The sequence below is a fragment of the Artibeus jamaicensis genome, unplaced genomic scaffold (assembly GCF_021234435.1).
Source record: "Artibeus jamaicensis isolate MK-2021 breed Jamaican fruit bat unplaced genomic scaffold, CSHL_Jam_final contig_797, whole genome shotgun sequence".
NCBI classification, from domain to species: domain Eukaryota; kingdom Metazoa; phylum Chordata; class Mammalia; order Chiroptera; family Phyllostomidae; genus Artibeus; species Artibeus jamaicensis.
In genome coordinates this window covers 26,531,135-26,547,329 of record NW_026521977.1, presented here as the reverse complement: position 1 = coordinate 26,547,329, position 16,195 = coordinate 26,531,135, and the positions used below count along the sequence as shown (strand labels likewise).

The following is a 16,195-nucleotide window of genomic DNA, read 5'->3' as shown; positions in this document are numbered from 1 at the left end:
ATGCGTTTCATAATATTTGATATTATAAATTTGTCTCTCCTAAGTCCTTACAACACTACTGATTCTCACGCATGTTCTAACCAGAACGCACAGACTGGCTTCCACTCACGGCTGAGACAGGGAAGCAAAATGACCTGACCGAGATCACAGCGATAAGAGAAATCAAGTCCGACTGCCCCTTTCTCAGGCCCATGGTGTTTTGTTTTGTTTTTTTAATTTTTATTTATTGAGTTTAAGAGAAATGGGGGGTGGGTAGAGAGAGAAAGGGAGAGAGAAAAACATTGATTTGTTGTCCCAATTATCTGTGCACTCACTGGTTGATTTTCGTATGTGCCCTGACCAGGGATCAACCCGCAACCGTGGCGTTATCAGGGACAGCTCTCCAACCAGCTGAGCTATCCAGCCAGGGTTCAGGCTCATGGTTTTAATTTCAGAACACTACCACCTCTGCAAAATGCTTTCAGGTAGGCACCCCCTAGCTCAAATCTCGCCTGAAGCTCTGCCAGGAAACACAGCGCACGTGCTGAGGACGCCCGCCCCAGGTGCCCCTCTCCGAAACGCAGTCACAAACAGCCACCTGGGCTGTGAAAAGCTCCCCTCGCCACACTGTTTCAACGGACAGGTATGGTTTTCTTAACTTAGCACTTTAACCCCGCAACAGCCCCCGCCCCCACGATTGCCCAACTTTGGTTTCTCATCTTGTCCAATTTACAGAGTAAATATCAGATTTCTAGGTCCAATTACGTGGGATTTTCTAGTACAGCAAAGAAACAGCAGCTCATGACTCGCCTTACATTTTCCCCACTTTACTCTCAAGTGATTGAAGCACTCCAACCGCAGGTCCCTCGTGTTAAAGCGCTGCATTTAGCACAGCATGAAACGAATACTTCTCTGGTACAGTGTCCGCGTCTACCTTGGGGCCCGTTACAGAGGGCAGTTTGTTCTCCCCACGTTTGTCAAGTGGGACTAGACAGGCTAGTTGTCACACCGCTTCCAAAAAGTCCACCACGTAACTATGGGACAATCTAGGCTTTGTGGGTCCTGAAGCCCCCAAATGCCTGTGGCCACTCCACAGTCACTATGATGAAGGGAAGCATCACAGAGGTCAAGTCCAAAGCGGAAAGGGATGTCTTAACTGACGGCAGACGAAATATCTCACGTCTGCGTATTTTACAGTCAGTCCCTGTACCACATCGTTGGGGCTTTACCAGGGGTTTGGAAGAAGCCTGTGCAAGTGAAAGGCTCTGTAACTAAGGACAATATTCAGTCTTAAATAAGCGCAAAGCCTAAAAAAGTGGTCAAGTCCAAAAGCAGCATGCTTGGGAAAGGGCCGGACTGGGGACCAAAAATGAGATCGTCTGGGCCACTGCCTTTTAGTCAATAACAATAGTTCATTATAGTTTTGTTCTTGACACAGAATTACGTAATCAGTAAATACCTCTGGAACAAATGGACTGGCATAGGATTGAGGGCCCGGAGACCTGAGTTTCGAATTATCTGTGGGATCTGAGGCGAGTCCCTTCTCAGGGTAAGGATAAGCAGAGAGAAAGAGATCTTTATTAAGCAAGTTGCAACGTCACTGAAGCCTCCTGACAACCTATGCGCAGAAATGACTTACGAAGCCGTCTCCACGAGGTCCATAGAGATTAAGTGACTTGGCTGGGGTGACACAGTGAATAAACAGTAAGGCCAGTAGTTGAATTTAAGTCTTTTTGGCATCAAAGACCAAATAAAACCTGTACTATCTATTGCAGCTTGAAAATCTCATGTTTCTCTAGATTTGGAAAAAAAAAAAGTTCCATAATTTTCTCCAGCAATCATCCTATTCTTGCTTTGCTTCCCACTCACCCTTCCGGATAAATAAAACTGCTGCCGTAGATCAACTGTCCAAACCCTTATAAAACATGAACTACAATATTTGAAACGAAGAAGGTTCTAGCCCTACCTACTTGACCAGCGGTTCTCAAACTTTTGGGTGTCAGGATTTCTTTGTGCTCTTAAAAGATTGTTGAGACCCCCAGAAAAGTTTATGTGAGAGAGAGACACACACACACTTTGTTGTATTAGACATTAAAACTGAGGAGTTTTAACACACGAGAATACATGAGCACACACCCCAGGAGCCATGAGAGTGATAACGTCATCTCACATCACACAGCCTCTGGAAAATTCCACTGTCCACTTGTGAAAGAACAGAAGAGTGGGAAAGGGAGGTGACTTAGCATTATTAGGAAAATAATTTCAACCTTGCAGACCCCCTGAAAGGATCTCGGGGATGTCCAGGGGTCCCTGGACCCCACTTGGAGAACCTCTGCACTAGACTCTGTGTTCTGATTTGGGTTTGGCAATACTGGGAAAGTACCAACAAACTGGAAAATAGTTGGGGAGAAGCTGTGAGGACAGTACGGCGCTTGAATGTAGGATTTCTATAGAATGCTCAAAGAAACTAGATGTGCTGGTCCTCAATTTGCTGCCTCTCGGCTTCAGTTCCACCCTTCGCTGCCCCGTCGGCGACACTGGGACTGGATCCTGCTCCACATTTGCCCTTTGCCAGCTGGCCCCACGCTGAGCTCTGTCAGCAGAGGGTGCTGGAGGGACACCGCAGGAGCAGCGGGGCTTTCTTCCCGGGTCTGGCGTGCCTTCCCTTCTCCTTGCTCCTCCAGTCCTTGGCCAGCAGACAGGCAGGCAGTGGCATCGATCCCCACGGGTTTCAGTGGCGCCCCCAGTGGCGGTGCCCTAGTGAGTTCCACAGGTACCCTCAAGGGCGACCCCGCTGCCCACAGGTGGTTCCAAGTGAGCTCCAACGAAGCCCGCAAGTTCAGTAACAAACCCTGGGCAGTGTCCCGTTGAGTTCTATGGGTACGCGAGGAGGCGGCTGGTTTCTTGCTGGCCAGATATGGCCTGGGGCACCTCAGCAAACTTCGCCATGCCGTGGGCCACGTGGCCCGAGCCTCAGATGTAGCTGGAGAAGGGGTGCTCCCAAATTTACTACCTGTAATCTCTAGAGTTTTTAATCCCCCTCGTCACCGATCTCCTGCTGCTGGTTAATAATTCTTTACATTAAACATTTCCTGTTGAAGTTGCTGTGCGGTTTCTGTCTCCTCTCTGAACCTCAACCAGTAATACACCAGGGAGGCCAGAAAGGTTCTCAGGTGAAAAGGGAACTGTTCTCCATCACCTCTGGGTTAAAACCACAATCGAAGGCTGAGTGAACATTACGGGAACACTTGAGTCTTTGATTTAGACTCAAAGGAGGTGAGAATTTTCTGATGGCATAAACTGTCTTAAGATGGAAGGAAATGCCTTCATCGACACAAGGTGGCCTTTTACTTGGAATGTACTAACGCAGGTCAGACTTCTGGACGTCAGGTGAGAAGCAACAGATGCCTCTGAGGCCCCGGGACCACGCGGGGCAGGCACGGGTCACACAGAGAACAGGCTGTGGAGAGAGCTTCTGACCCAGGCGTGCCCGTACTAGCCCTGTGATCGCGAACCAAATCACTCCGAACCTGCTTCTTTGGCTTGGAAGACGGAACAACAGCACCATCTTTCCATGAATGACTGTGAGAATGAGCTTGAACGCATTCGGCAGCACAGAGCCCCCACATGACAGACGCCCACTAAATGCTGTGCTTTCCCTCGAAAGTTTGTGTCTATTTAGAGAATGGAGGCATTTTTTTTTTCTGAACTTCCGGGAGTGGTGGCAGGGTGGTACATACTAGATCTGGTACGTTACTCTTACAGTCCGATGGCGTGCAGCCAGCTGGTCTACTCCTTCCACGTCTACTTTTAGATCAACAGAATCCCTGCCATTTCTAAGGCTGAAACTCTCACACACTAATGAAACGATTTCTGCCATGTTACTTTCAAAAGGTAACAAACAGCTCCTCTTTTTGCGGTATGTATGGAAAATAGGCTGGCTGCTTTGGTTAAGTATAAACATTTCTCTAGCCCAGATGGGATTTGAACTTTCACTTGGCAAGTGTGTATAGCATGTTCAACCCACAGACAGCTTTCCATATTCTCTGTCCACAAATGTCCAACCATTGTTAATATAACGAGAATGGCTTGCACAACACCGACGTAACCTGGCAGCCAAGCAGAGTGGACTGGAATCCACATGCGTGAACCACTACAACTTCACTGTACTAGTCAGTGGGGGCAGAAGATGCTATTGAGTGAGCACGTGTCCTGTGTGGCCATCACATTCAAAATGACTGAGTGAGTAGAGCAGTGAATCTGCACCCAATTTTGCATTAAGCTTGAACATTCCTCCATGCAAACTATTCAGATGATTCAGAGGCCGCAGCTATGGGCAACTGGTGGTGGGCAGCTTCACCACCACCACACGCCCGCTCATGCATCACATCTTGGGCAGAGATTTTTGGCAAAACATCAAATCACCCATGTGACCCAGTCCCCAATACAGCCCAGATTTGGCACCCTGAGACTTCCGGCTTTTCCCAAAACTAAAACCACCTTTGAAAGGGAAAAGATTTCAGACCACCAATGAGATTCAGGAAAAGACGACGGGGCAGATGACAGAGACTGGAAGAACTGTGTGAGGTCCCACGGTGCCTCCTTTGAAGGGGACTGAGGAGTCACTGTCCTATGTAAAAAGTTTCCTGTACCTTCTTCAACAAATGTCTCTATTTTCCATATTACGTGGCTGGATACCTTCTGGACAGAACCGTACATCTAAAGAATTAATTGCTTGAGACGACGCCCATAAAGAACAGGAAGTTCTCTGATGGGGAAGTTTCAGAGAGTGACAAGGGCCACAGAGGGCGGCAGGGGGACTTGCAGGATGGTCATGGCTTTGTTCAAACTGTGCCCACCTTTCCCTGTGCTGAGTTAGGCCTGGGCAGCCTAAAGTCAGCTGTGCAAAAGGGGTCTCCCTCTCAGTGGTCAGCTGCCTACGGACCACCAGCACCAAAAGGCAAGACGCTAGAGTTCCCAGTTTCTCCCTCCCACATTCTTAAAGAACACAGGCCTCCAAGAAAGGGAGCCACCATCACCTCAGGCCTTAGCATCCCTTCTGTGGAGGGAGGGCACGGGCGAGGGGGCAGCAATCCAAGAGTAAGCTCGTGATTACTCCCGACTAAAGCAGGTAACTCTGATGTGGGATTTGGACTCTGTTTATCGTAAGGGAGGAAAGAAAAACACAGGTGAGAACGTGATGTTCCCCTCTCAACAGTGTTTCCCAAAGAAGAGATTGACTTTTCTGTCTCTCTCTGTGTCCCTGACAAGGACCCAGTGCTTTTCCGCGCCCCCACACCGGAGGACTGATGAGGCTCAGTGATTTTCCGCTGCTCCCCAGCCATCTACACATACAGACGCAGTGGGGCCTAGTGCGAAGGGCCTGAGCGTCAGGGCCGGAGAGCCCGCGCCTGGGCCTGACCCTGGGCCTGCAGTGCTGGCTGCAGGCAGACCTCTCAGCTGATCCGAGGTCGTTCTCGCGAGATGGGGACGACGGCAGCGCCCTTGCAGCTCCGTCGAGGGACTGGAGATAATAACGCATAGAGCACGTAGCACAGGCCCTACTCCTCAGACACCGAGGGCGTCCACTACCTGGTTGTAATACCATCGCATCGTCACCCTCACAAACGGATTCTTGTCAAGTCTTATGAATCGCACTTCGCTGCTGACACCCCAAAGAAGGACAGACAGAAGGGTATGGGGTGACCCCTTCGGATGCAGAAGGACACAGCGTCATAGCCAGAAGTGTGCAGGCCCCAATTCCGCTGCTTTGTCCTGGGGGGGGGTCCCTTTCTCCTTACTCCTTTACATTCTGAATGGGACAGCAGGCTCTTGTATCAGAGTCTCGTCCTCTGACTCTGGAGCTGGCACAACAGAAATGTCACCTTCCGTTCACATAACTAAGAAGTCTGAAAAATGGGATTTTTCAAACACACTAAATTTATGAAAAACAAACAGCTGAGCCAGCTGACCCAATAACTTCACAGCTATGAATTTTAGTCCATCTCGAAGGAGAAAAAGAACTTGTATTGAGGATTTTTAAAATATTGTGTATTGATTAATGGTTTTCTCCACGTTGGATGCCAAGAGGGATGTGAGCAAAGAGAATGTTCCTCCAGCTTGGCAGAGGGACCAGAAAGTGCTCAGGCTGACTGAACATGACCCCGTCCCACCCTGGCAGTCACTGTCACAAACACAACCACAGAGCCACCAGACACTTGATGAGGTTATCGCTGTGCAGACCTGGTGCTCACTTCAGCGGTGCCCGAGCTACTCGGTGTGCATCTGGTCCCTGTGGCCTGAATTCCCACAGCTGCAGAATTCAGCTGAAAGGGAAGATGCTGCTTCTACTTCCCTGTGGCCTCTTCTGAGCTGAGCATCCCTCCTGGCTCAGCCAAGCCCATCCTGCCTGCTAGCAACTACGCAAGGTGCAAGCTGAAGCTGGGGGCTCTTGGGATCAATTCAAATTTAAAACTGAAATCAACTGAACCAGAAGGCTGAGGTCAACCTATCTGAAATGCACAGCGTAACAGCTCCCTTCGAACGGGGGCCGGGCCAGCCAAACCGCTCCTGTACCCACCAAGCGTGGCAACCGAAGGGCCAGGGAGGTGGCAGGCGGCGGCTGGCCTTCTCTCCTGACAGGGCTCAGACCCAGTGTGACGGAAGCTCGCTGGAAATTCTATTGCCTAGTCTGAGTATTTACTTACACTTCAAACCAAGCAATTTAGACTTAAACATAACCAAAAAGAAAAGAAAGTATTTGGTTGGATTGGAAAGTGAAAAAAAAAAAGGGTCGGCGGGGAGGGAGGGTTTCTGCCTCCACTAATCCTTCCAGCAGCAGACACGTTAACCACAGTATTTATTTTAGTAAATGCAGAGAAAGTGAAAAACAGCACTTTCGCTCTAATATTTCAAAGCCTTGGGCTTGCTTTCTCAAAAACATATATGTTACTAATGCCGTACATGAAAAATCAGATGCCTTTGCTGGCATGAGAGCCAGAGCTGACAGCCCCATTTACCGACTGAACACGCACCCGCGGAAGATTAAACGTGGTTCTCCCCAACGACCACACCGCCGGGGCCGGGGCCCTGACCTGAAAACCACTGTGAGAAAAAAGCTGGTTCGGCCTCTGAACGTGTCAAAATTAGGGCCTGATCAGTTGAGGGCTCTCTTGCCTCCATGGAGCCAAAATATTTCAAAAATAAACTAAACGCTTGCCCACAAAATCAACCAGTGCATTTTGGTAGGGCCTACCAAAAATTACAACCGAGCCCCTGCTCCCAAACCTGGTTCTGTGCCGCTGCCCTTAGTTATGTCAATGTGGACTGGGCCAGGAAGGGAGACGAAGATTTCTCCTTTTGCATAGTTCGCAAGGATGCACGTCCAAAAGAGGCGACTCAGATGTACAATGAAAAATTCACCTCAAGCCCCTGGTGGCTGACCAAGGCGCCGTTGGGAGGGGCGCGTGCTGGGAGGCTCTCCGAAGGCTGGCGGCCTCCGTGAGCAGGCCAGTGTGTGAGTGTGGACCCGGCGTGACCCCACGTGCTTTCTGGAGCGGAGCAGGACATACAGCCCCCCTTAAAACACGACCCATTCTTCATACATGAAGGGACTAATGAGCAATGCAGCGCCATCCAATCGGCCTCACCTTGGGGGAAAAGGGACCGGTCCTGAGGAATCCAAGCCAGCGGCTGGAGGTCCTCCCCGCACCCTCCCTCACAGCCCCCCTGTCTTCTCCGCCTTCCCTGCCTGACACCGTCTCTCCTTCCCTCCCTCTCAGGGGTGCTAACACCTTCCCTCCACCGCAGGGGCGCTTTTCCTTCCACGCCTTTCTTTCTCTTTTACTGAGCACAAACAAAACAAAAGTACATGTTGAGAAAAAATAACTTGACATAAAAAGATAGTTAACAAAAAGAAAATTTTTTAAAAAGCAGGTGTGCTTCAGGGCATAGTACAGGATCTCCATTTAAAACGCTATTTTGTTTACTCACACACCGTACACCCTAATTCTAAAAAGAAAGGACAGGATTCTTTCAGAGAACAAAAATTCCATTGAGTGACAAACTGTAAATGTCTCAGGAGGAACTGCAGAATTTCCCTGACGCGACTTCTGATTTGCCCAGCAGACAGAAATACGGCCTTCTTCCAGCCTAGACTGCAGGTCTACTCACTCCCGGTGGCTTCCTGGGTCCACTATCCCGACTTCAATACAACCAATTAAAAGGGAACAGCCGTAAAAAGTGCAGATACTACTGTCAGGCAATAAACTAGACCTTATCGGTGATAGTGGTGCACATTACAAACTTCAAACTCATTCCTCGCTCTAATCCATCAGAAACTTCCTGGCTTTAATAGGCTATAAAGGGCAGGAGCTTTGAAGTCCCCGGGATTAGGATCAGTAATAGACGGACTGAATGAGAAACTAAATGCAGGTGGAACGTACTCTAGGCCTTCCCAACTGAAAACAAATCCAATTCATCAAACAGTCCTCCAGCCTCGCTGCCAGCCCGAAGATTGCAAGGGTGGCCCAGGCGGGGAACAAAGTGATTAAGAAGGAGCCAATGGGAGCCTCTGGCGGGAGCTCACTTCAGGACCTGACTTCGCATCTGCATCTGCGAGGGCAGGCCTTGCTGACGGTCCCCACCAAGGTGAGGCCATCCTTTCTATTGAAGAAGAGCACAGTATCAGAGCTGAGATAAGGGAGGAGAAAACTAATGCCTTTTGAACTGAGTTTTCATGTAAACAAGTCAGCTGAGAGGGCTGAGGGAAGCTGAGATCTGTTTTCCCAAGGCTGCTGGCCTTTGATCCTGCTGCTTCCGAAGCCCCCAAACACTTGTGGCTACAGAACAAGCCATGGGCTTGGAGTTAAATAGGCCACCCTAGAACAAGAGTGAAATGATTGATAAAACTGGGGTCATGTTGCCTCAGAAGTGGCATTATCGCTGACAAAGCAGGAAAATTCATTTAAAATAAAGAATGCAAATAACTGGCTAGCCATAACAGACCCAGCTGAGAGCTGGCCTACCCCCCAAACCAGGCCTTTCCCGAACGCTCTGTGTCCCCACTGTCTTACCTTCCGGGGGGCTTTTATTCTGATTATTCCAGACGACAAGGAGCTTGGACAGACTGGGCACCTTGGACACTTCAGTGATGACGCGGAAGAGGCTCTCCACTCGGTCGTAGGTGAGGACGATGGCAGTGAAACCCTGCGACTGTGGCGGGATCAGTGGCAGGAAGAGTGGGTTGCTCACACTGCCCCACTTCTGCAAGAGAACAGACAGACAGATGTGGTTCGGAGACAGAGCTAGTGACAGTGGGCTGATCTCTGTCCCAGCATCATCAATAAACCCAAACATGGGGAGTCTGGTGGCTTTCACCATGACCCATCCAAGAGCTAAGCAACTGTTTGGTCTCCCCAAGTTCAAAATTCATATTGACTCTGTCGCTCAGTTTGGCTCTCATGCCATTAAAAACAGAGCAGGGAACTTTTGCAGATGAGGAGAGATTTCTAGTAGAACATAGTGCATTAAACCCATGCATTTATTTCTATTCCCTCCCCAAACCCACTAAAATTAGTTAATACATATAACACACAAATCTACAACAACAATGAAAGGGGCGGAGGGAAAACAGCTGATGAGCAATATGAACATTTTTCTGAAAGAGGCCGGAAAGAGTGGCCTCAAAGTAGGAGAGTGAGAGCTGAAACCTAAGTACCTACAAAGTCGCGAGGGCAACAAGGTTCAAGGTCAAACTGTTGAACCCCACAAAGGCTCGGGAATGAAGCTCAGCAGGTACCTTACAGGGTAAGGGAAGGGGTAGGGCTGCCAACAGGAGAACTGGTGACAAACGCGCCCGAGGAGCAGGGAGGGACCCAGACTCACAAACCTCCCCTTCCCCACCCACTCGGCCAGGACACTACTCTGCACCCGTCCCGCCACCCGGCCGCTGGACAAGGGAGGTTTCTTCTCTGAGGAAACTGAAGCTCCAGACATGGAAACACAGGCACAGCCGAGAGGCAAATGCGGGCTAAAATCAATATTCTGCAGGACGAGCCCACTGCAGTTCCCAGAATGCTGGCGGCCCTGCGGCAGCTTGCCTCCCGTCATGTCGCGGGAGAGCCCTCACACAGAGAACTTCTGGTCGAGTTTTTAGTGCTTCCCTGTTAATCAGCAACAGATCCCAGAGTCCCAGACGACTCAAGAACATCTTCAGCAGGAATGACAGAAACCGAGGGAACAAACAGAGAAACAAGAGCTCAGGGGACACAGAGATGGGAGAAGGAAGTGACAGCACCACCGAGTTACATCCTCAGAGAGAGAGGGGAGTTTTTCACCCATGAAATGAGAATAAATGGTTATTTCTATTTTAAAAATTCTATAAAGAATAGGAAGGAACTCTTAGATATGAAAATTTGGTAGTTTAAAATTATGTAAGAGGCAGGATCGAGAGATAGAGAGAATGTATTCCAGTCTGGTGAACAAAAAGATGAAAAACAGGACAGAAAAGGTGAGAAGTACGGTATGTAACTTATACATCAATACAGTTGTTAACATGAAAACACACACAAAAAGAAAAAAAAAAAGAAAAGATGAGAAAAATCCAGGAGGCCCTACATCCATCTAACGGGAGATTTCCTAAAACAAACAAACCGAAGCACATGGCAGAAACAAAACTACCACAGAAATTAAACAAGTCCCCAAAACAAAAGATCGCAGAGACACGAACTTCAGATTGCAAGGGTCCGGTAAGTCATGAGCACACTGAACTTTAAAGAAACACAAAAACCAGAAGAAAACAATGAGGCCAAACCCACAGCTTTATCAAAGAACGTCGCTCCTGAACCCCGGGAGTGAAGTGGGTACAAATGAAATGCGTGAACCTAGGTGATGAGCATGTGAGTTTGCTGTACAATTCTCGCGACTTACAGCTCTGTGAGTGTGAAATCTTTTCCAGAAAACGTTTAAGAAGTAATGAAGGAAATTAAATTTCTTTGCTACCATTAAATGTTATTTTTAATGCAACAACATAAGCAAAATTATTTTGTACTGATCGTTAAAATATTCTTATATTCTAAAACAGCTTTAGTGACATAATTCATATACTATACTACCTACCCATTTAAAGTATATATGGTATATTATGTATAGTTTTTGAAAACTGTGGTGAAATATTAACATGAAATTTGCGATTGTAACCATTTTTGGGTGCAATTCGGTGGCATTAACTGCATCCACATTCATTTGTTATTATGTGAAAAAACCCAGAATCCAGCTTCGTCTCTGCCAGAAGGTGGCTGAACACAACACGCCCCCTCTGCTGTTCTGGCTGCTCACACTGCCTCGCGTCTTTCGGAGTCTGGGAGTCCCGAGGCTCCTGGGCGACCTCATCCATATCACTGATGGACACCCATCACCACGCAGATGACAACAGCTGCTGGCCAGATGTAACAGAGTGGGACAGGAAATGTACACAAACACATGGAATACACATGGGATGGGAACTCAAGGAGACTGCATGGTTCTCCTGGAGTCCTAATGTAATCAGGATATTGAAGCCAAAATGTCCACCGCAGACCATAACTAGACCTCGTGCCCGAGACACACAACGGAGAAGGCTCTCTTCTCAGCGCTGACTTTCTGTCCCCTGACGGCACGCTTTGACACTAAGCTGTCGTCTTAGGCAGGTGCCTGAATTTTAGTGTTTGTGCTCAGCGTCTGATTACATGTGTAGGGACCCCTTTTAGTTTTCTTCCCCAACCCTTATTCTTCCTACCTTACTGATCTTTTAATTGAAATTGAAGTCGTTAGTCCCATGCTTAAGTCCCAATCAATCCCCAAGGTTCACCCTCTGCCATCGCCACCCTGACCCCTCACCTACCCCTCCAGACGCAGTACTCTGATACTGCAAAAACACTGTTTAAGTGGAAAAAGACAAAAAGATTTTTTTTAAAGAGATGTGTAAAATAATTCAACGTGTGATGTTCAAACAGTCGAGATTTCCCGAGCACTCGATTACCAAGGATCAGGCACTATGCTGTATGCGTATTAGCTCATTGAGCCTTACAACAGCCCCCAAGGTAGTCACGATTCTCATTGTACAGATGATGAAGCTATAGGGTTAGAAACAGTGAACAATGTCTGATGATTTGCTTTACCAGTGGGAGGGAGGGAGGGAGGGAAAGTGATGTTCAAGGTTACATAACCTGTAGTGACAGGTGGTGGCAACAGCCCGAGCCACCTGACCCCAGCACTCCAGATGGGGTGGTTCCCGACACTCCCCCACACCCACCTACTCCAAGTGCGGGGCAAAGCATCGTCATTTTACAGACTCTGGAAGCTGGAACCGCAGGTAACTCCAGGCTTCACTAGTTCTAGCTCTTCTCTGAGACAGACGACGAAATTTTTTATCCTTGATAATTATGCCTGCAGCAGGCAGCAAGAGCTCCCCCCCACTAAGACATTAGAGGGCGCACGGAATAAAAACGCACCAATGATGTAACGCTGACACGGAAGAGCACAGACATTTGTAGAAGGTGAGCACACCCTGACACAGAAGGAAAAACTGTTAACACACCGACAAAACGAGGGCGGCCCTTGGGAGAAGCAGGGAACGCTCACACGCCTGAATGCCTCTGTGACCTTAAGAAAATCCTGAGAGACAGAAAAGCTTGGTTTCGGGGGGAAACATCCCTTGGGGTTTAGCCTCTGAAAGGCACCCCAGCTCTGACGTCAAGGCCCTGCCAGGCAGAGGGAACCCAAGATTTTGGCAAGACAAGAGATCTGGTCTCCTCCCACGTGCTGGCCCCTTCGGGTGGCAGCCGATTCTGCAGGGGGCGGAGAGGAAGGGCCAGGTGGGTGGGAAGCAGACAGTTACTGGTCCTGGTGTTCAGTTTCCCCACGCTGCTGCTCACGGACACACCGAACAGTCTGAAAACTGCAGGGGCAGGGTAGGGCCGCCGGTCGAGGGGCCAGGGCACGGGCTGAAGTACTGTCAGCGAGCTCTCGTAAAACGCAGGCGCGGAGACGAGCACAGAGGCAGCATTTCAGCTACCGAGCACGCATAGTACGCATTCACTCAGTGTGGGCCCGAGGCTTTACTGCGGACGGGCCCCAGGGCTGATGCGAATGACTCCAAAAAGGGAGTCAGCGTGTCTAGTCAGATCGAAAATCAGGAGTCCTGTATCTAAGTCCAGGTTCTTCCACTTAACCCAGCACAGTGCCCTGGGCAAGGGACCTCAACCCTCTTGCACCTCGGCTTCCTACCTATAAAATCACAGTACTACTGGTTTCTAGATGGCACGACTTGACATTATAATAATGACTACGTCATTACTATTTCTTAATTATTACTTAACCACCCAGAGGTTGTTAATGAAAGTCAGCAGGTACACATGGAAAGTGCCTGCCATGTAGAAGCATTTGATGAATGACAGCCAGCGGCTGATCTCGTGGGAGTGACGATTTCTCTGTGCGCTGCTCTCTGCATGTCCCAGAGTGGGGCGGGCAGTCGCTGAGGCAATCCTGAGGTCTCTTACCGCATCCAGAATTCTACATGAGTCTTCCGTTGCCTTGACATTATAATGCTTTAGGGTCTGGTTTACCTGGCTTTTCTACTCCTATTTCTCCAGAGACCCTGTTTTTATTTACAATTCGCTTTTTTTCTTCCTATTCTTTCTATTTTAGCTATCTTGAAACCTCCATGAAAGCAGGAGCCATAAATATTGTAACACCCAGTACCCAGCCCAGTGCCTAGAGCTGCTCAGTGAAAACTTGGTTAAGTCCAACCCAGATCATCCAGGCCCTGTTCTCTCTGTCCCTGTCATGTGTGGATGTGAACAGCGGATGGACACACTCCCGTGAGCGACATCATGAACTCTGAAATGACTTCCGACTCAGTGCATTCATTTTAAAGTTCTTATTGAGCTAAGCATTCTGAAGAAGTGTAGGATTAGGTTACTTAACAAAGTTTGAATCTGGGCCCTGCTGTTTACTAGGTCTGTGATGAGTTACGCTACTTCTGTGAGTACCCATTTCTTCCTCAATAAACTGGGAAGCGTGATAGTATCTGCCTCCTAGGGTGAGGGTGACAAATGCACGCAGAAGGTTCAACACAGAACTCCCTGCATGGCAGTTGAAAAGAAACACATAAAACTTCCAGCTCTCCCCAATTTGTATTTTTCTTGCCTGCTAAAACAGGGTATCAGCCATTCAGCAATCATCCCTACCAATACTGTTTATGGTACCCATTCATTCAGGTAACTTTTTCTGAGCACACACTGGAAGCCTAGAATAATGTTAAAGATGTAAAGATGAATAAATTCCTTCCATTCAAAACATTCATAATCCAGTGGGGAATCCAGTGTGGATGGTCCAGTGAGAAGATAAATCGTAATGCAAGAAAACAAGTACTAAAGCAAGGTACGGAAGTCCCCTGTGGGCATGAGGGTCTGCACAAGCAGCTCTGTCTCGCTGGAGGAGGTGAAGAGGGAACCCCTGATGGTCTTCAGAGGTGAGCAGGAGAGCGCTGGCCGGTGAAGGCGGGAGGCAAATGGAGCAGCAGGGCTAAAACACCAGGTCACAGGGGGTGGGAGGAGGACAGAGTCAGAAACGGCAGGAACCTGGAGCCAGGCAGGCTGACTGCAGCCACATCACGAAAAGCCTCCTCCGACAGAAGTTTTTAAGCCATACGATTAGCTCTTGAAACTCTTTTCCTGAGTGCTGTTTTGCTGATAAATTAACATTGCTACCTTCATGTTCCATTTCAAAAGGTCAGAAATAGGAAATGCTGATCTGCGACTAAGCTTCTACGCCAATTGCTTCCCCCCCTCAAACATAATCCCATTTGCCTTTGGAGCCCAGCGCTGGCGCGGAGAGAGGCGGCTTTAATTGGGGTGTACGCCTTCACGCAGACGCCCTGCTCCACTGGGGTAAGGTCAACAAACTAACCCCCAGAGTAAAAAAACGTACTGGAGAAGGGCATTTCAAAACGGCATTTAGTCACCTCTGAAATACCTTTAAGACCTGACCCCCTGCTGGCTGACCAAAGAGAGTGTCTACAGTCTGGGACCTCTTGACCCCACTTTCTGCAGGAAATCAAGCAAATTTAAACCTCCATAATTTACTCAAGCCTCTGACTGCTGCCGGGGATAAGGAAACAATGCTGGCAATTAACTCTGTTGCCTGATTAAATTTCCATCATGGCAAGACAGGGCTTAGAACCAGGCACCCAGCAACAGGGAACTTGGGGGGGGGGGTAGGCAAAGACCATCTATTACAGCCGCACCTTCAGAATCCTGGTTAGCGATACACCTTTCAAATACACTCAGTAAAAACTGTTCACTCAAAGATGGAAGGAGACACCCAGAGGAGTGTGTATCATCCTGACAGAGCAGCGGCATCTAGCCAAAACACCTTGTTCATCTCTTGCCCGCCCTTTGCTTCTCACTCCTACAACAATTATTCATTTTAGAAGCTTCAATAAGAAATCCAGATTGCTAAACTGCAAACACATCAAATGAATCCATAAGAGTCACAATAACTGTCAGGTCACAATGCTACCTTTGGAAGAGTTCTTTCATGTCGATTATTCTGGAAAGCCCTGTTGAATGAGCTAGTTAGTAGTGAGCAGACAATCTAGAGACATGTGGGTTCGGGTCTCCTGAATAAACAGGCCTTGGAACACCGGGCAGAGGGATTTTCTCCTCCGAGAAAGAGCTGCAGACTCAAACCCTGGACGTGCCTTCTGGCGATCGACACAAAGCAAGTTGTCAGGAAGCTCCCTGCAATCCTGGTTTGCTTTCTCCTGGCTGAAAGGTCACGCGTGGTAGCCTTATATGAGTCCAACCGAAACCGCCGCAGCCCAGTGAAGGAAGGTGGTGAGCAAGGGGCCTCCGCTAACCGTTCTGAAATGTTCTTACTGGAACTACTTGGAGATTATAAAATCAAGAGTGAGGAAAACCACATTCCATTACCATCTAAAGGGCTCTTTCAGTCCAAACCTATCACATACCAGACAGGAGAACTCAAGCTCAAAGCAAGATGATGCAAACGTTAATTCCTGTAACGCGCTGTATCAAAGCTGTTTTAAAATGTCACTATGTATAACTTCATGTGACAAGAAGAGAAGCAGATATTCAAGTCAACCCATGTTTGATTTAAATAAAGGTATTTAAATATGAGCAGAAAAGTGAGAAGGAAGGGAAGAGAAGACAGG

General features: G+C 48.4%; 1 protein-coding gene across 2 annotated transcripts in view; it reads right to left on the bottom strand.

Moving 5' to 3' along the window:
• The window catches only part of EXT2 (exostosin glycosyltransferase 2), a 125,399-nt gene that overhangs the window by 32,210 nt on the left and 76,994 nt on the right, over nt 1-16,195 (bottom strand). For both annotated transcript variants that reach the window (XM_037166100.2, XM_037166099.2), the window contains exon 9: nt 9,054-9,243. In XM_037166100.2, coding sequence (XP_037021995.1) covers nt 9,054-9,243 — 190 coding nt within the window. The remainder of the gene's footprint in view (nt 1-9,053; nt 9,244-16,195) is intronic.